This window comes from Nerophis ophidion, linkage group LG17 (genome assembly GCF_033978795.1).
Source record: "Nerophis ophidion isolate RoL-2023_Sa linkage group LG17, RoL_Noph_v1.0, whole genome shotgun sequence".
NCBI lineage: Eukaryota > Metazoa > Chordata > Actinopteri > Syngnathiformes > Syngnathidae > Nerophis > Nerophis ophidion.
Window position 1 is genome coordinate 38,523,408 of NC_084627.1, and position 20,705 is coordinate 38,544,112.

At 39.5% G+C, this 20,705-nt stretch overlaps 1 protein-coding gene across 2 annotated transcripts in view; it reads right to left on the reverse strand.

The window, feature by feature from the left end:
- Window positions 1–364: 364 nt before the first annotated feature.
- LOC133536413 (endoplasmic reticulum mannosyl-oligosaccharide 1,2-alpha-mannosidase-like) overlaps window positions 365–20,705 on the reverse strand; it is a 41,130-nt gene continuing 20,789 nt past the window's right edge. For both annotated transcript variants that reach the window (XM_061876911.1, XM_061876912.1), the window contains 8 exons: window positions 18,192–18,386; window positions 17,681–17,829; window positions 17,356–17,544; window positions 11,022–11,212; window positions 7,912–8,032; window positions 5,071–5,265; window positions 4,856–4,987; window positions 365–2,986 (listed from right to left, as the gene is read on the reverse strand). In XM_061876911.1, the coding sequence (XP_061732895.1) occupies window positions 2,777–2,986; window positions 4,856–4,987; window positions 5,071–5,265; window positions 7,912–8,032; window positions 11,022–11,212; window positions 17,356–17,544; window positions 17,681–17,829; window positions 18,192–18,386 (1,382 nt within the window). In that variant the 3' untranslated portion in view covers window positions 365–2,776. The remainder of the gene's footprint in view (window positions 2,987–4,855; window positions 4,988–5,070; window positions 5,266–7,911; window positions 8,033–11,021; window positions 11,213–17,355; window positions 17,545–17,680; window positions 17,830–18,191; window positions 18,387–20,705) is intronic.

Below are 20,705 nucleotides of genomic sequence, written 5' to 3' on the forward strand. Positions count from 1 at the left end.
CTACAGGCAGGCCAGTGTAGTACCCGCACTCTTTTACTATGAAGCCACGCTGTTGTAAAACATGACTTGGCATTGTCTTTCTGAAGTAAGCAGTGACGTCCATGATAATGTTGCTTGGATGGTGACATATGTTGCTCCAAAACCTGTATGTACCTTTCAGCATTAATGGTGCCTTCACAGATTTGTAAGTTACCCATGCCTTTGGCCAGAGTGCGAAAAAACTACAAACCTCATTTCTTATTCCAAAGAGTCGAACACTTCTCAGATGACTTCTACTCGTCAGCTACCAGTTATTTTGATTTTGTGAAGCGTACCACCCCTACTGACGATAGAGCTGGGCAATTCTGGCAAAATGCGCAATGGATCCATTCTCAACGCAGTTTATTCTCCAAATATTTTTTCTGAAACAGGTAAAATAAATGAACAGTCACAGTAGAACAATGGAATTGAAATCATCAACTAGAATGAAAATGTTATGCAAAAAACAAACAAAAATACAGCATTTTTTCCTGAAGGAGAACCACGCTTTTTTTTGGAAGGAAAATATTTGAAACATTGTTGTGTGGACAAATCTAAATAACAACTTTCAATTTGGTCAAAAAGGTGCATTATGTCTTCTTGAATAATTTCACCACACCTAGTGTGTGTGTGTGACATTTTAACTTTAAATCAATTCATATACTTTTTCAAATGTTCTTGTAATCAGACCATGCTTTTCGGTACTACTCAGTGGCCTAGTGGTTAGAGTGTCCACCCTGAGATCGGTAGGTTGTGAGTTCAAACCCCAGCCGAGTCATACCAAAGACAATAAAAATGGGACTCATTACCTCCAATGCTTGGCACTCAGCATTAAGGGTTGGAATTGGGGGTTAAATCACTAAAAATAATTCCCGGGCACGGCACCGCAGATGCACATTGCTCCCCTCACCTCCCAGGGGGTGATCAAGGGGTGATGGGTCAAATGCAGAGAATAATTTCGCCACACCAAGAGTGTGTTTGACAATCATTAGTACTTTAACTTTAACTTAGCTTTATTCATATACTTTTTCAAATGTTCTTGTAATCAGACCATCCTTTTCGGTATATTAGATGGAGTCATCTGCAGTCTTCTTCAGAAGGGTCACCTGACCACTGTGACGTGTTGCCTATCAGCTGTTCTTATAGGCGTGGCCAACCAGGCAGACCTGTCAAGACCCGTCAGCTGACAGGCAATAAGTCACAGTGGTCAGGTGACCCTCCTGAAGAAGACTGCAGATGACAGTCGAAACATGTCAGGTAAAGATTCCATCTAACATACCGAAAAGTATGGTCTGGTTACAAGAAAATTTAAAAAAGTATAGAAACCAACAACTTTCAAGTTAAGGAAAATTGTATATTTCCACAGTCTTTCTATTTTGTGTGGCATTCTAAAAGATTCTAAAGGACATCTGCATCATGGCAACGTGTTATCGGGAAGCTTATAAGTAGACTCTTTTTTTGTGACATGATATATTCACATTCGGTAGCAGGACGGTGCTACAAATGCTGAAGATGACTAGATGTGTTACCTTTGGAAACAAAATCGATTTTTCAGCAGTGTTTGCACATCCTTATTGAGGCCAAAGCAGACTGGCCTGGACAGTTCTGCTGCTGTTGTCGCAGCTTTCACGCCTATCGACACCTGTCGGGTTGTCATGTAGAACTACACAACCGGTGGTGAATTTTAGGGGACAATCTTTAAGTAAAAAACTTAAAAAAGATGTGGCAGTCAGTTTGAATCACTCAGCCCAAGTTGTGGATTGTTCTTAATAATGATGGATTAGATTTATATAGAGCTTTCTTCGAGTGACTCAAAGCACGTTACGCCGGGAAACAAAAGTTAATTCACTCACATTCATGGTGGTAAGCTGCATTTGTAGCCACAACTGCCCTGGGGGTAGACTGAAAGAAATGTGGCTGCCTCCATGACCTCCAACAAACATTCATTCAGTTTCATACACCAGTGTCGGTGGGTAACACAGGGAGAAAAGTGGGTGAAGTGTCTTGCCCAAGGACACAACGACGGAGGCTGGATTCTCGACCATTTGAGCAACGTCGGCCAAAAACATATCAGAAAAAGCGCTTTGTCCTTTTGGAAAATCTGTAGGAGATGCTGAATCTTCGAGTTGCCATTTAAAATTTTAAGGATTTTGGAGAGTATCTGTAAAGAATTGTGGGTCAAAATCCCTTCTGAAATAAGTGCAACCCTTGTAATTTAACTACAAGAAAAATCTAATCTCTGTGCTTACCAACAGGGGTTTCTCCGCCGAGTACTCTGCCTGAAGATCAAATACTTCTCAAATACAAATAAATGTATGACCTTTTTTTCTAGCAATAATTCTGAAGTCTGGATCTATAAACACAAAAGAATCAGCAGGGGTTCGAATAATGATTTTCCCAACAATAGGTCCATTTTTATCTCCGCAACATCACATTGATGTCAAAATCACAGACATATGTAGACTTCTCACATATTATCGGTATCAGCGCCATTAAGGTGACAAATACCTCGCACAGTCGTGGTAGCCCTAACACCCCTTAGTCCTATTTACAGACCTATTTACAGCAGAGACCGGCTCAGACCTTTTTTTTATGAAACATCTCAAATTAATTCCTCCCTGTGCAAAATAAATCATGGCCAATACAGACCTGTGTTGCTGGCCAGTAGCGATGGTTTCACAGAAACACATCTGAGAAACGCTTTCAGTCTCACCAGACCTTGTGGTCAGATCTTTAACCATCTCCTGTAATGGTACCATCACTTGGGCGCAGAGGGCCATATAGGGAGTGGGTGGGCCTCGGTGTTGAACACATATTTGTCCAGACTGAGAAGCTCCACTTCGTCAGAGAAAAGAAGGTAGAAGTACTTCAATGTTTCACCTAGGAAAAAACTTTCCATCTTGTCCCTGGGCTCTGGGTTCTCAGGGTCGCGGACGTTGTTGATGGACGTGTAGCCGCCACCTGAGACCTGCACAAGAGCAGGTTACAGAACATTAATGACAAACGTGAATGTTACAGGTAAAAATTAAGGGTGTAACGGTACATGTATTTGTATTGAACCGTTTCGGTACGGGGGTTTCGGTTCGGTATGAGGGTGTATCGAACGAGTTTGTAAAGTAAAGTCTTAACAAGCTGCTCTGCAGCCGCCTCTGTCCGAGCAGTGAGCACCCAGCATTGTACCTATTGGTACTGGGCCGCACAAAAAATAAAAAATTTAAATAAATAAATAATTATTTTTTTATATTATTAAATCAACATAAAAAACACAACATATACATTATATATCAATATAGATCAATACAGTCTGCAGGGATACAGTCTGTAAGCACACATGACTGTATTTCTTTATGAAAAAAAAAATAAAAAAACTAAAATCCCCCCCCGTGGGACACAGTTTTAAAGCGTTGACCGGTTCGCAGCTACAAAAAGGTTAGGGACCACTGATATAACGTTGTTATTCAGCCTATTAAATTGCCTTTCAAATGTCTATACATGGTGTTGGATTTTTCAAATAAATTTCCCCCAAAAATGCGACTTATACTCCAGTGCGAGGTATATATATGTTTTTTTCCTTCTTTATTATGCATTTTCGGCCGGTGCGACCTATACTCCGGAGCGACTTATACTCCGAAAAATCCGGAGTATAAGTTGTTATTAGTGAGAATATATTTATTTTACCGTATATTTGGGTTCATTGAGGTTAGCTAATTTTACTTGTTTTGGAAAATCTTGACAAGCCAAATTTGCCTGTTCTTGTTCAGATAATTTTGCTTAGTTCAAATAAAATACCCCTCAGTTTTGTATTTTTTATTCTTGTTTTTTAACACTGACTTTTTGCAGCGTGCCATTTGTTGACAACTGAATGTAATGCTTAGGTGGGGGATTCGGACTATTTTGGACAGGTAGTAGTTGAGCCACAGCGTTTGTCCTGCCACACAATACTTCAAAGCTAACGAGGGAAAATTACACTTCAACGACTGTTGTTGGTTTTGACAGTTAGGATTGCTCCTTTGCATCGAAAGTTCTTTTTGTCACTACGATAGGGCAAAACCATCCTTGCCAAGGCACGTCCTCCTGGTTTTTGGAGTATGAATATTTGGAGTTTTGGCACCAACCGCTAGACTACGTCTGACCAATCTAAGTCTAAGACTAGATCTGAGCAATCTAAGTCTATGAGCACGAATTGATGAAGCCTACTCAGATGAGAGGTCAAACGTCTTCTAAGACAAACCAAACAGTCCAGTTGCGATCGAGTGAATGCCCTGAGATAAAAATAACCTGGATGAATGAGAACATTCATAGACAATATGCAATAACTTACTTCAAAAAATATTTGGCCTTCTGCAGACAGATTGTTAAACTGAAGAAATATGTTATAAAAACTATAGTGCTTGTAATGTACTGTAATCATAATATATAATAATAATATAATGCAAGTAACCATTTAAAAGGATATCAACTTTAATTTTCATTGCCGTAGAATACCTGCTAAATTTAAATTGATGGTAGCTGAGATAGGCGCCAGCGCCCCCCGCGACCCCGAAAGGGAATAAGCGGTAGAAAATGGATGGATGGATGGATGGAACTTAACAGATATTCTCAATTCAGATTTTTGCACAAGCCTGACCTACACATCTAAATTGAAAAATATGGTGTACTGTGAGCGCTAACTTCCAATGAACCTTTTTGCAATGGCCAAAATGTTTTTAACTCTGTGGTCGCATTTTGTGTAAATAATACTTAAAATGTTTTTGGAATATTTTTAATATCAACAAATGTATTGCCTGAACATGTGTTTTATTTATATAGCACTTTTAAAAGGTAACATGAACTTTACCTTGGTATACTTGTTGAAATTCTGCAGAATTTCCCATCCCCAGTCTCTGTACTTAGGGTCTTTTGTAAACCTGTACATGTAAAAGAGACTTTCCACTGTTTCTGGTCTCAGCAAGTTGTGTGTGTCTGCAGGCTGAGACAGGAAAAACACTGACATGTCACAAAAAGTTTGACTTTTTTTTTTTTTAAGTGCATGCATTTCATTAGAAGCCTCACCTTAACAAAAATATCATGACCATCATCCGAATGCAGGTTGAAGTGTGCAATCTCTGGACTGAGTCCCGTTTCCATCTGTTTGTACATCTGGTGACAAGTCTCCATTAACTCTACAGCTAAATCCATGTGGTCTCCTGGAAGATCATAGTGGGCACCCAGTGCCAAGGTTCCTGGCAGAAAGCACACCAAGTGGTCCTGAAAAAAAGGAGAATCTGATTAGACATAAAAAACTTCCAGTCCAGGTCTATAGTTATTGTTTATTAGTTTCTTGCCTTCTTCACCACAATGTTTTTTATTGTCACAACTCGGGGTGTCCCAATACAACTTTTTCACTTACTATATGTCAATATTGGTGTTTTGAGCATTATGATATTAAAAGAAATCATACATATTTTTATGGTGTGAAAAAAACTAAACAAAAAACTAACACTAACCTATTTATGATTAATCTGCTGCATTTGACTTAGGCTGTGTTGAAGTGGAGAAGTCATTGTATTTCAGTGACACCTAGTGGTCACAATAATCATTAAATGGGGTCATATGACCCCATTTATACAATTTGGACCACTTTATTTTTGTCTACATAACATGTAATAGTGTTTTTAGGTCAAACTTTTGCATAGATTATATTTTAAAGACCATCTTCAAGCTGCTCTGAGACCCCAGCCAAGTCATACCAAACACTATAAAAATGGAACCCATTACCTCCCTGCTTGGCACTCAGCATCAAGGGGTTGGAATTTGGAGTTAAATCACCAAAAATTATTCCCAGGCGCGGCACCGCTGCTGCCCACTGCCCCCCTTACCGCCCAGGGGATGAAGAAGGGGATGGGTCAAATGCAGAGAACATATTTCACCACACCTAGTGTGTGTGCGACAATCATTGGTACTCTAACTTTAATTTAACTCTTCAGAATGCGCTGTTTAGTGGGTGGTCTTATTTATGTGGCTCCACTTCAACAGCGTCTTCTCCCCGCCATCTTTGCTTTAGTTTTTAGCGCTTCCATAGCAAGTCTACTGACATATACTGTATGTCCGAACTTTACGATACGTTGTATTGGAAATGGCAACAGCGGAGGATGTCTATGCGTGTACAAGTCAGTCTGCCCCACAACAAAAATATAGAGATAAAGGAGGAGCTTATTAACATCAACGCCAGACTACAATGGCGAACTTGAATGATACGGACACGTTTGTTACTGGATACTTTCTCATATGCTTTACATGCTTAGTCCTGTATGTGTGGGTGATATGCAACTATATATATGTGATACTTGTTTATATTGACTAATGCCATGTTTTAGAATATTGTTTATTTAGTAAACAATGTATTTCTAGCTTATATACTATTATTGAATTAGCTGTTGTGTAGCTGATAGCTCCTAAAAGCCTATAACTTACCATGTTTATTGTAAATTTAAATAAACATTAAATCACTTATCTTTTAATGACTTTGAGCAGGTAATCCTTGCTTTTATTTCATCACATTGGGACTACTGCAACTCACTCTATGTTAGAATGAACCAGCCTATAACTTACCATGTTTATGGTCAATAAAGATGAAAAATTAAATCACTCATCTTTAAATGACTTTGAGCGGGTATTCCATGCTTTTATTTCATCACGTTTGGACAACTGCAAGTCAGAATGTTGGAATGAACCAGACCTCAATCGCTCAATTGCAGGCAGTCCAAAATGTTGCTGCTCGCCTTTTAACTGGCACAAAAAAAACTTGAGGACATAACCCCCATTTTAGCATCCCTTCACTGGCTCCCGGTTCATGAAAGAATATATTTAAAAAAATATTATCTGTTTTTAAATCTCTAGATGGATTAGCGCCACAAATAATGTCAGACCTTTTAAAAGGTCTCTGAGGTCAGCTCAGGGTTTCCCACACATGCATTTATTTGTGGCGGCCCGCCACGAAAGAATTAGGGCCGCCACAAATAAAATAAACAAATAAAATATATAATTTTCGGCTTTTGACTCGCTCAACCCCTCATAAAAGCAATGGGGCTCTGTCTGTGAATGGAGCTTGTAGTTACATATTATATAAATATGTATATAAATAAATACATAAAGTGTTGTAATTATATTCCAACTCCGCGTTCTTCTTGGTCATCGCCGCCGCTGCCTCTCCTCCCCCCGCCCCCCCACACCACCACAAATAGATGCCTGACCTGTGGAAAACACTGCAGCTGATCAGTTTCTTCTTGTCGTCCCAAAAACCTGTTTAAAATCCAGAGGGGATCGCGCATATTCTTCCGTGGCTCCAAAACTTTGGAAAAATATCTCTTTCGCTATTTGGATGGCTTCCTCTTTAATGAGGTTTAAACCACATCCTAAAACATATTGTTACTTCTTGGCTTTTACACCAGCATGAGAGTTGTGTGATGTTAGTCTCTTATCTTTTATGTATGTATTCTCTTTATAGTTAAATGTTTTATACAATTGACTCTCCTTAGGTTTATCCTGCTTTTAAATGTATGGTTTAACTCCTCTGCAGCACTTCGTGAAACTTTAATTGTTTTTTTAATTGTGGTGTATAAATAAAGAAGATGAGATTGGATTGTGTGCTTTTTCTGCAGTGGGTTTGTTTGTACAAACCAAGCAAACCCACTGCAGAACTTATTGTATTGTAGCTTATATTGTAGATTTTACATGTAAGCCAATATATCCCATACTTGTTTTGTTTTGCTGAAATCTGCCCGATATCAGAATCGGATCGAGACACCCCTAGTGGCAACATGCAATTTCAATTACATAATTATTTTTCCAAAAGATAATTATAATTTCCAGACAAGCAATGTAACATTTGATTCTTGTTGTGAGCATCTGTACCATTTTGGGACTGAAGCGGTTATGGGAGAGCTCTCCAACAAATGTCAATTTCTGATGCGCAGTTTGTCTCACAAGGTGTTTTTTAACTCCATTGATTGCTTCAATGTAGTCCTCCAACAGCCTGGAATAATTGAAACATACAAACATATAAAAATACAATTCTGAAGGGAAATTACAAATACAATAGAACCAAGCCATGTATGATGACACCCCTTGAACTGCCGAAATTATGGCAGTTGTTGCCATAATTAAACACAAAATAGCCATTGCATGCACGTTCTTATGAAGCTTTTGCCAGACACATATAGTGCATCCGGAAAGTATCTACAGCACTTCACCTTTTCCACATTTTGTTATGTTACAGCCTTATTCCTAAATGGAATAAATCATTGTTTGGCCTCCAAATTCTTCACACAATTCCCCATGATTACAAGGTGAAAAAGTTTTAAAGATTTTTGAAATGTATTAAAAATAAAAAAATAAAAATCACATGTACTTAAGAATTCACAGCCTATGTTCACCTTAGGCAGCAGTTACAGCCTCAAGTCTTTCTGAAAAGAAAGTTACAAGCTTGGCACACCTATCTTTGGGCAGTTTCAACCATTCCTCTTTGCAGCACCTCTTAAGCTCTATCAGGTTGGATAGGAAGTGTCATTGCACAGCCATTCTCAGATTTCTTCAGAAATGTTCAATCAGATTCAAGTCTGGGTTCTGGGTGGGCCACTCAAAGACATTTACAGAGTTTTCTTGAAGCCATTCCTTTGATATTTTGGTTGTGTGCTTAGGGTCGTTGTCCCGCTGAAAGATGAACTGTCGCCTCATTCTGAGTTCAAGAGCGCTTTCGAGCATATTTTTATCTAGGATATCTCTGTACAATGCTGCATTCATATTTCCCTCAATCCTGACGAGTCTCCCAGTTACTGACGCTGAAAAACATCCCCACAGCATGATGCTGCCACCACCATGCTTTACTGTAGGGATGGTATTGGCCCGGTGATGAGTGGAACCTGGTTTCCTCCAAACATGACATCAGGCAATCACACCAAAGAGTTAACTATTTGTCTCATCAGACCAAAGAAAGTTGTGTCTCACGGCCTTGAGAGTATTCCAGGTGCATTTTGGCAAAGGTTTTAATAATGAATGGCTTCTGTCTGGCCACTCTACCATACAGGCCTGATTGGTGGTTTGCTGCAGAGATAGTTGTCCTTGTGGAAGATTCTCCTCTCTCCACAGAGAAATGCTGTAGCTCTGACAGTGACCATAGCGTTCTTGGTCACCTCACTGACTCAGGCCCTTCTCCCCCCATCACTCAGTTTAGACGTTTGGCCAGCTCTAGGAAGAGTCCTGGTTGTTGCAAAGTTCTTCCATTTACAGATGATGGAGGCCAGTGTGCTCATTGGGACTTTCAAGGCAGCAGATATTTTTCCGTGCCTTGATTTCTCAGATTTGGGTCTCTAGACTAACCTGTCTTGAAGGTCTATAGACAATTAATTTAACTTCCTTTTAGATTTGTGCTCTGCTATGCACTGTCAAGTGTGGGACCTTAGATTTAGACAGGTGTGGACCTTTTCTAATCATGTCCAACCAAATTAATTTACCACAGGTGGACTCCAACTAAGAAGTTATAGGAACATAATTTGAGCTTCATGTAAAAGGCTGTGAATACTTAGGTGCATGTGACATCTTAAGTTTTTTATATTTATTACATTTGTAAACATTTTCACATTGTCATTGTGGGGTTTTATTGTGTGTAGAAGTTTGAGGACAACAATTAATCTATTCCATTTTGAAATAAGGCTATAAGGTAACAAAATGTGGAAATAGGTATGCACTTTGAATATCTTCCAAATGTGCTGAAAGCACAAGGGGTGATAATTTTTTTTAAACCTACAGTTTTTTTTCTATTTGAGGCGGTATATTTCGGTTGGTAGAGTGGCCGTGCCAGCAACTTGAGGGTTCCAGGTTCGATCCCCGCTTCCGCCATCCTAGTCACTGCCGTTGTGTCCTTGGGCAAGACACTTTACCCACCTGCTCCCAGTACCACCCACACTGGTTTAAATGTAACTTAGATATTGGGTTTCACTATGTAAAAGCATTTTGAGTAACTAGAGAAAAGCGCTATATAAATATAACTCACTTCACTATTTCTGTCCATCTTTATTTTGATTATTTTATTTTTGCAAGATATTCTATCATCCTATCGAAAAGCTATGGCAGTATTTTTGTTGTATGTCCTGACTTCAATGACAATAATGTTTTTTTTTACATGCACACATCTTTTTTTGAGTGGCTAACAATCTAAAAAATGTATATGGATGCATTTGTTTTTTTGTGGCTGTAGTAGAATGCAGGTTAATACTGCTTTTATTTTGAATCTTACTTTGTACTAAACAGAACACAAATGTGTGCACATTATAATGTCACACACAATTAAATGTTTTTATATTTTACAAGGTGGGTTTTAACCAACTCCTAAATTGTTGTTGGAATGCTTTAGCAACAATTTAGAAACTAATTCAAATCCACTGTTTGTGACAAAACATACTGACTTAATCCTCAAATTCAGGATTTACTGATGCCGATTGATTTCTAGATACCAAAAGGTTGAGCGAATGGCTTAAAAATGGAGATTCATGTTTTTTACTGGCATCAATTGTTGGCTGACTATGAATACATTAATGGGGAAGGCGTGGCGCGGTTGGGAGAGTGGCCGTGCCAGCAACCTGAGGGTTCCTGGTTCGATCCCCACCTTCTACCAACCTCGTCATGTCTGTTGTGTCCTTGAGCAAGACACTTCATCCTTGCTCCTGATGGGTCGTGGTTGTGGCCTTGCATGTCAGCTCCCGCCCGTGTGTGAACGGGTGAATGTGGAAATAGTGTCGAAGCGCTTTGAGTACCTTGAAGGTAGAAAAGCGCTATACTAATACAACCCATTTAATTATGTGGTTGAAAGACCCAGCCATCACCTAAAAGACTGCACCCCTCACTCAAGAGGGATAACTCATTTTCCCAGGCACAACATTTTGTTCAAAACACTATAATTAAAAAATAAAGTAATTCAAATAAAACATAATAGCAGAACTACAATGCCTCATTTAAATTCTACATACGCATCTTCCATCCTGCCTCCTTGGATCCACTGTTTGAGCAGGTATTCATAGTAGCTGTCCGCCCTCGCGCCCAGTGTGTAGATGCCTCTGTGAGAGAACTGGCCACTGTTGGTGTTGATGAACATGGGTATCAGACCATCATGTTTGCCCGGCAGCTTGTGGACCTTCATCATCACCTCATCTACAACATCCTGAAAATGGTTAGAAAAAGAGATGTGTGTCATGGATGCACGACAAAGATGTTAAATCCACATTTCAACCCAGCAGTACCGTCTACAAGGGATGTAGATCTTACGACAAATCACAAATTGGGTGGCAATTTGATTCAGAATCGATTCGAACATATTCCTGCAATATATTATCTTTATCAATGAATTTCAGAACTCAAGTTTTAACAACCTGGCCACAAAATAGCACTGAATGTTTATTTGTCACTAAAAAATAGACATCATGTAACTTCTCTTTTTATCTCACCAAGAGCAATATACAAACCATTAGATCGAGCCAAATTTGCCTCTGTGTGTGAACCATGTCTCTGTGTACTAACGCTTCGTTCATTCCTTCATTTATTGTCTTGCTAGCTGCTGTTTTGTGCCGCAGGGAGCAGTCATTTTGGAGAGACTGTGCAGTACACTGTACTACTCGTCACTTCTACGTGTTTCACTGTCTGAGTGTCTTCTCTTGTCTTTTGACAAGTTTTGTCCATTTTGATAACTCAATATGAGTTCCAAAAAGACAACAGACCAGCTAGTGGAGTTAATAAAATAATACTATTTGTAAAAAGTGGATAAAAGGCGCTTGCAAGTATTGAAGAATTGACAAAGCAGGCTTTGTACCACAGCAGCTAAATTAATTGTGATGAGACCATGAAAATGTTGTGACATTACCTAAGAACATTTTAAACATGATAATAATCACACATAAATTACATTTTTAACATTGTTTAATGAACACATTACTATCTTATGTTTTTTTATCATTTAAAATGTTTTCTTCATGACAAATATGACTGGCACAGAGGTTAGTACATGTGCCTCACAATACGAAGGTCCTGAGCAGTCCTGAGTTCAATCCCAGGCTTCGGATCTTTCTGTGTGGAGTTTGCATGTTCTCCCCGTGACTGCGTGGGTTCCCTCCGGGTACTCCGTCTTCCTCCCACCTCCAAAGAAATGCACCTGGGAATAGGTTGATTGGCAACACTAATTGGCCCTAGTGTGTGAATGTGAGTGTGAATGTTGTCTGTTCATCTGTGTTGGCCCTGCGATGAGGTGGCGACTTGTCCAGGGTGTACGCCACCTTCCGCCCAAATGCAGCTGAGATAGGCTCCAGCACACCTCGTGACCCCAAAAGGGACAAGCAGTAGAAAATGAATGGAGACCAAACTTTTCTGAAAAAAGATGCCAAAGTAACATACTGTATAGCACAGCGTGGGGGAAGGCAAACACACACAGGGCAACTTCCCTTCTCCCTTTTGTGTCTAACCACATTGGCCAAAGGACAAGGTAGCCAGTAAATGTTCCGTTTTAAATGTTTATTATTGTAGCAATATGTTTGTTAAAGTTAAGGATTTTTGTGATTGTTTGTGAGGGCGTCAAAGGGACTTATGCGTGTGTGCGTGTGTTGACAGAGCAGCACATACAAGACAGTTTAGCTTGTTGTTGTTTTGCCTTTTTAATAAAGAGGAAATTGATCCATCACCCCCTTGTTATGTTTGTTTGATGTACAGTACTTTATAGCATTTCATATTGAGTTCAAAGTGTACAAACGCTGGTTTAGCTAACACCAATTCCCCCCTCCCTCCGTGCGTTGGTTGAAATGGGCGGGGTTTGGTGCTAGCGGGGGTGTACAATGTAGCCCGGAAGAGTTAGGGATACATGGGATTCTGGGTATTTGATCTGTTGTGTTTATGTTGTAATACAATGAAACGAGAAATGTCAAACTCGTTTGCATTTGTCAAACTCGTTTGCACTTGCACTTGCATGGCTTAATCTTTGAGACAAAATGTGTTTGTCATTCTTGTTTGGTGTGGGTTCACAGTGTGGCGCATATAGTAACAGTGTTAAAGTTGTTTATATCACAACTCTGTGTAACCTGTATGGCTGTTGAGCAAGTATGCCTTGCAGACACTTTCTTGTGTCAACAGAGGCTGCATACTGCATGTGACCGGCTGGCACGCAGATAACATTGTGTAAAAGCGGGGCACGCCCTCAAAATTATCAAATGGGTAAAAATCAGAGAATGTTGGCCCCGGGTGATTTCTGTGAGAGGCATCAAACTCCGGTAATCTCTCGGGACAATCGGGGGGGGCAATTATGCAGCTGAGCCACATTAGAGTGATCAACGAGCCGCATGCGGCTTCGGAGCCGCGGGTTGCCAACCCCTGTTTTAGGTGGACATGTGGTACTGTACAACACCCACAGCAGTTTGACAGTACATCATTTGGTCTATTTGCATTGAAAGTAGGTTGATTTTAAAGAGCAATTTCATCACTCTCATTCTGTAACAATAATGTTCTTTTTAAGCCGTGGTAAATAGTATGAAATGTTTTTGAGACATTTAAAACACTGCAATAATTTGTTTACATCAGATTAGAAACACTATATGAGCATATTGTTTAATATTACTATGAGGCAACGCTTATGGTTATGTTAAAATGTATTTTTCAGTTTGCAAAATGTCTCCTGAAAAAGAAAAATATTAGTTTTCCTGCCACAAAAGTTGTGATAAACAGACAGGCTGGACAATGCTTGTACCCGTCTGCTGGAAACTGGTAGGAGATATTTTGGTATTTCATAGACTCCACTAAAATCCAGTAGAACTGTTTATTCCTAGTCAATACTATCAAGTTAAACAATCCTGTTTTATTTGCAATAGAAAACCTGACAGACAAGTGTCACTTTTGTGGCCAATATGACTCATATGTGAGTTGGGTAACTCAAACAATTCAGTGTTTTTTTAGACCTAAAATGGAACCCTGATGTACCTAGGATTATTGTTTTATTTTGTTACTGTTTAGCAACAACAACAATGGAGGGTGTATTGAAATACATTTTTTTTAAAACTGCGATTCTTTGTCTTTCAGATTCAGTGTGATGTATGTTTGCGGTGGTTCCACAAAGAATACCTTCAAGGTCCACCATCAGCAGAGGAAAGGTTTATTTGCATCACATGTAAATGTTTTTACTAGAGCTGTCAAATGATTATGATTTTAAAATCAGATTAACCACATGTTGGTGTTGTGATTAATGACAGGTGATTGCAAAACGGAAGTTAGCTTACACGGATCCAATTTTTTTCTGAGAATGACTTACAAATGATCATTATATCCTTACGATATTCTTTTCTGTCTTTGATAATCTGTTCTTTGATATCTGCAACATCTTTTTGTACACCGTTGACATTGTGGACATTGCATTGTGTCTAATTTATACTGGTATGTAAAGTTCCTGTCTTTTAAGTCCGGTTGCACCTCTGGTAACAGTGTATTGCCCCGTTGACAGCTTCTTGTCGTGCTCATGGAAGTGAAGCCGTTGGTGTTGTTGTACCATGTTTGCTTACAACTTTCAGAGTTTACTCCACATTTGACTCACGCAAATGTTGAAAGATACAACACAAAACCTATGGGTTGAACATAGTACACTTACCATGTTTTTTTTACATCTATAATTAGCCACAATATTAAAAAAAGTTACATATTTTACAGTATTTGGAACTAACTCATTAGCTTTCTGTCGTCCCACGGTCTTACCAGCCCTTTCTGGGTGGTGAGACTGCTGACATCAGATGTGTAAGTGGGACAGTATTGAAAGTTAGACTGTTTCATCTGATGTGACAGATGACATCAGATGTGTAAGTGGGGCAGTCATTGTTGCTAATAATTAAAAGTTTATAAAAGATTCCATAGAAAGTGCTTGGGGTCATTTTTGATCCCACTTCTGAAAGAGTGGGTAGTGTTAGAAAAACTGCAATTCCTTAATACCATTGAAAACATACATAAACATTTATTGTATGCCTCATGTCAAAAACATGTTTTATGAGCTATACCTGGAATATAAAAATATTACAATTTTTGATTTAAAGATTTTAAAGAATATCAAACCCATTTATTTAAAAAACAACACATTGATTTAATTGGGGTCGTCTATGACCCCACTCGTGGAAATGTGTAGGTATTAGTCGGTTGTGCATCTAAGATTTCCCAGTCTTTAAAGCAAGGCAATATGTGTAATTTTACAACTGGTTAATGCACGCTACGTAATGACATAATCCCCACCCAAAAGAACTGGTAGGAGAATTGCTTGACAAAATGGCAAGCAATTCCAAGTAACTGATACACTGGGACCCGGTTCTGATGAAGAACCGGTTTTCGATTCCCATCCTTAATAAAGACTTGGATTAGATCTAAGAATAGGTACTGAATCTAGTACTTTTTCGACACTGACCATATTCCGCCAGTCCTCATGGGCACCAATTCACGTAAAAGCCAACAGTGCCATGTTTCTGTACTTGGGTTGCGCTCGACATCACGCCCATTGCCAGCTGCCAACTCAGCTGGCTGATTGCACTTCGACACTTGGCGGTTACTTCAGCAGCACAGACAGCAGACTGAGCCAAAGTAACACTAGGTAATGTTGTAATTTCCAACGCCAACAAAGACATTGATTCAAATGTCACTTAAGTAAGGATCTACTTTTCCACAAATACGCGAGGTTGATGCTCATACGCATTGGCTTTGCTATTGACATCCGACTGATTAGCATTGGCGATTTTAACTTTTTAATATCAACAGCTATGACTTTGTTAATGAACACTACAACTAAGATTCAAGTCCAAATCAAACAGCTGGTGCGTAATTAGTACAATTCTTATAGTATTAAAGGCCTACTGAAACCCACTACTACCGACCACGCAGTCTGATAGTTTATATGTCAATGATAAAATCTTAACATTGCAACACATGCCAAAACGGGTTAGTTTACGAAATTGCAATTTTAAATTTCGCGCCGAAATATCCTGCTGAAACGTCTAGGTATGATGACGCGTGCGCGTGACGTCACGCATTGTAGAGGACATTTTGTTCCAGCATCGTTCCCAGCTACATGTCGTCTTTTTTTAATCGCATAATTCCACAGTATTAAGGACATCTGTGTTGCTCAATCTTTTGCAATCTGTTCAATGAATAATGGAGACGTCAAAGAAGAAAGCTGTAGGTGGGAAGCGGTGTATTGCGGCCGCCTTTAGCAACACAAACACAGCCGGTGTTTCATTGTTTACATTCCCGAAAGATGACGGTGAAGCTTTACTATGGAACAGAGCGGTCAAGCGAACATGTTTGGATTGGACCACACACACAAAATACAGTGTATTATGCAGTGATCATTTCGAAAGATCGTGTTTCGAAGAGGGTCCCTTGCGATGGGCAGAGATGGGCATCGCCACCACCCGTCGACTGGTGCTGAAGAGAGGTGCGGGGACGACCTTCAGGTTGTACATGTATAACCATGTAATATTACTAAAACACTAGTAAAACAATAAGCAGATAAGGGATTTTCCAGATTTATCCAAGTAAATTTGTCTAATAACATCTGAATTGCTCCCACTGTATAGTCATTTTTCCCCCTTTTTTTTCCTACGCCTTCACTCTCACTTTCCTCATCCACGAATCTTTCATCCTCGCTCAAATTAATGGGGTAATCGTCGCTTTCTCGGTCCGAATCTCTCTCGCTGCTGGTGGCCATGATTGTAAACAATGTTCAGATGTGAGGAGCTCCACAACCCGTGACGTCACGCGCACATCGTCTGCTACTTCCGATACAGGCAAGGCTTTTTTATCAGCACCAAAAGTTGCGAACTTTATCGTCGATGTTCTCTACTAAATCTTTTCAGCCAAACAATGGCAATATCGCAAAATGATCAAGTATGACACATAGAATGGACCTGCTATCCCTGTTTAAATAAGAAAATAATATTTCAGTAGGCCTTTGACACTTTGTAGGGTGCAACAGACAGCAAAGACTGAAATTATTAACACACCATCTTAACGTCTTGGACTTGCAATTGCAACTGAAACCTACAAATTATACTCAAATGTTGTAATGAAACAGGCTATATCAACATGGCAGCAGTTACTATAATTAACTAATGTTTAAATGTTTTAATAAAATATCTCATTTTATCATCAAAAACAATGGATATTTATTAACACACATAAAAGTACCAAACATTTGCAGCGTTGAGTACGGGTACCGGAAATCCATACCTAATTGGTTCAAATGTGAACGGTGCCCATCCCTAATTTGATCACATACACACTACAACACATTTGACCTCTGACCTTGTACAGTGGTTCCTGTGTGAGGCGGCTCAGCTCTCTAAACTCCAGCTGAATGCTTGTGACCTCAGCCATGGAGCTGTCAGATGTCCATCGAGGAGGGTGGGCCGTTCCTTTACCGATGTTGACGTCAGAGAACGGGATCTTTGAGGGCGTTTTGAAGGCAGGCATTAACCTGGCCCCGAGGTCTTTCTGTAAGTGTCGACATGAAACTGAATTGTTGAATGAAACCTAACATCAGCATCAGAAGTCACTGTTTAACATACATGTGCAACCCCAGCATTAGTGCCACAAAGAGGAATGAGGTGCTGGTTGTGCGAGGACTTACAGCTTTATCAAGGAACAGCTGGTCTCCAGATAGGTGATATGTGCTCAGCAGCCCCCCAAGGACACGTATGGTTGTCTCAAACAGATTTACATCCACATTTTGGTTGAATGAGAGCTCCTTCTCTACCCATTGCCTTGCCTCTGCAAATTCTGTGGCAATAAACACAAAATACTGTCAACCTCTACAGCCAGAGACCAGGAGCGTTGCTATAACATAATTATCAATCATTCAATGTTTATTTATATAACCCTAAATCACAAGTGTCTCAAAGGGCTGCATTTTATATGCAGCCCTTGCAAAATCCTGGAGGTACTGATCAATGCCAATGATGAATAGTGACATGCAGGACAATATGCTCTTTCATTAAATGGCAAAAGGTACAATCATTAACTAGTGTATACACCAGTGAGATAAGCGTTGCATGCTTAGTGATGTGCCATGACATTTTGCTGATGTGAAATGTGTGCTTAATGAAGGTTGGGAATCACTGGTGGTCTCGGACATACTGCACCTTCTTTTAAACCCATGATCCACATGGTGTCCAAGGAATCGATGAGGGTCAAGCCCAGCCCAAACCATTCGCCAAAAGACTTTGAGATAGGCTTAAGCTCATCATGACCCCAGGCGTAGTCCTTGTAGCCCTTCCATGCATGTCTGAAGGAATCCCGCACAGCTTCCAGTCTATCTATGTTAGTTACAGCTGAAGCTACAAACACAAAACCACAGAATATTGGAAATGAGGAAAGAACAAATGTCATAGTTCAATTTTCAGCTTTGTCTATCAGCGCCGGCATTTTTTGTCCAGTGGTGTCTGATAGATACGCTTTTCATATTAGGCCTGGACGATTATGGCAAAAATAATAATAATTATTATTTTGAATGATATTAAAATCACAATTAATAACACAATTATTCATTGACTGAAAACACAAGTACATATTGGACCACCAAAACTCAACTTTGAATTGAAAAGAACAACCTGATATAAATTAGTAATGAAAAAACATGTAAAATAATAACAATAATTAAAATAACAATAGCAATATGATGAATAAAACTAATAATAACATTCAGATTTCCGTTTACATTTTTCTTAATTCTTTTTTTTCCCCCCACTTATTTTACCACCATAGAATTTCTGCTTGTCTGTGTCATAATTAAAATTTAATAAGATATTTGTTATTAAATGCAAACATCCTCACATTTAATGGTGCAATACATCTTTGGACAAGTTTGACCAGTATCTTACATCAAAGCATAATATGTTTGCAAAAGTTTCAATAAGTACATTTAATTATTATCTTTGCACAAGGGACTTATCTGAAACCTTTATTTTTTTAGCACAATCAGACTATATGTTGTTATTGTGATGGAAATGTGCCGTTGTCCTCAGCTTGACGAGACAACTTAAGGCTGAGTAATAAAAACAAAAACTAGAGCCTTTCAAGCTGCGACTTCTGTCCTATTTGTACATTGATCTTACATTAATGATGTCGTTAACAACAACACAAAAGCTGATTATATGTTTTGTGGGTGTATGTATTATATTTAACTTAGATTTATATCGCGCTTTTCTAGACACTCAAAGCGCTCACAGAGAAGTAGGACTCAGCAGCGCTCACAGAGAAGTCGGACTCAGCATTCATTCACAACTGGTGGTGGTAGATAGATAGATAGATAGATAGATAGTACTGGTAAGCTACATCAGTAGCCACAGCTTCCCTGGGGTAAACTGACGGCCCCTCCGACCACCACCTATCGTTCATTCACCAGTGTGAGCGGCACTGGGGGAAAAGGGTGAAGTGTCCTGCCCAAGGACACAACGGCAGCGATTTTTTGGATGTCAATAGGTGGGAAGCGAACCTGCAATCCTCAGGTTTCTGGCCGGCCGCTCTACCCACTACGCCATGCCGCCCCGTATTTCAGTCTGTGTTTCTATTGGCCCTCTAGATGTACTTTTAATGGATGATGAATGAGTGGTCCCGGACACATTACCTTCCCTAACAAATGTTATTTTTCCTCACACAGACTTCATGAATATCCTTCATGATATTCTGCGTTTAACAGTGGATTACGCTCGATTGTCCAATTCTGGCCGTGGTAACGTCAACGCTAAAGTGACATGGCCTTACTTTATTGTTGAGTTTAGTGATTACTGATTAGACATACTAGCGCTGTGCCAAAAGAAAATTGGCAACTATAGTGACACCCCAAACTTCTATTCGAAATTGTCTCTTATTCACTCATATGCATCACTGTTACAAGCTCAGGAAGTTTAATTATGTATTTTTTTTTTAAAGATCATGAGAAGCCAAAATTGAAACCAAGATCAAAAGTCGGTTAATTGCTGCTGCTGCTGCTGCTGCTGGTTAATAATCTGCTCAGTGGCCCTTGTGGTTAGAGTGTCCGCTCTGAGATCGGTAGGTCGTGAGTTCAAACCCCGGCCGACTCATACCAAAGACTATAAAAATGGGACCCATTACCTCCCTGTTTGACACTCAGCATCAAGGGTTGGAATTGGGGGTTAAATCATCAAAATGATTCCCGGGCGTTGCCACCACTGCTGCTCACCGATCCCCTCCCCTCCCAGGGGGTCACACAAGGAGATAGATCAAATGCAGAGGACACATTTCACCACACCTAGTGTGTGTGACAATCATTGGTACTTAAACTTTAATTGTCCAGTTGTTGAAAGTTTAAAGTACATATTTACAATAATTTCCATAAAAACCTATATATATTCCCTGTAACTGACAGCCAATCAATTCTGAGCGTACACACTGTGGTACATGTGAATCTGTTTCACGACTATGTTCAAGTCAGAGCCTTTGTTCTCACACAGGATTCTGTTGAGTCTCTAATGTAAAAGGAGTGGCCCTAGAACCCTGTCGTTAATTGTTGTAAAGACAATACTAAGTAGAGTATCAGTACAGAAATGAGAAGGAGAAAATGTTTGTTATTAAAACAATCAAAGTGTCCTACTGCTACTTATTTGCTTTCGTACCGTATTTTTCGGACTATTAGG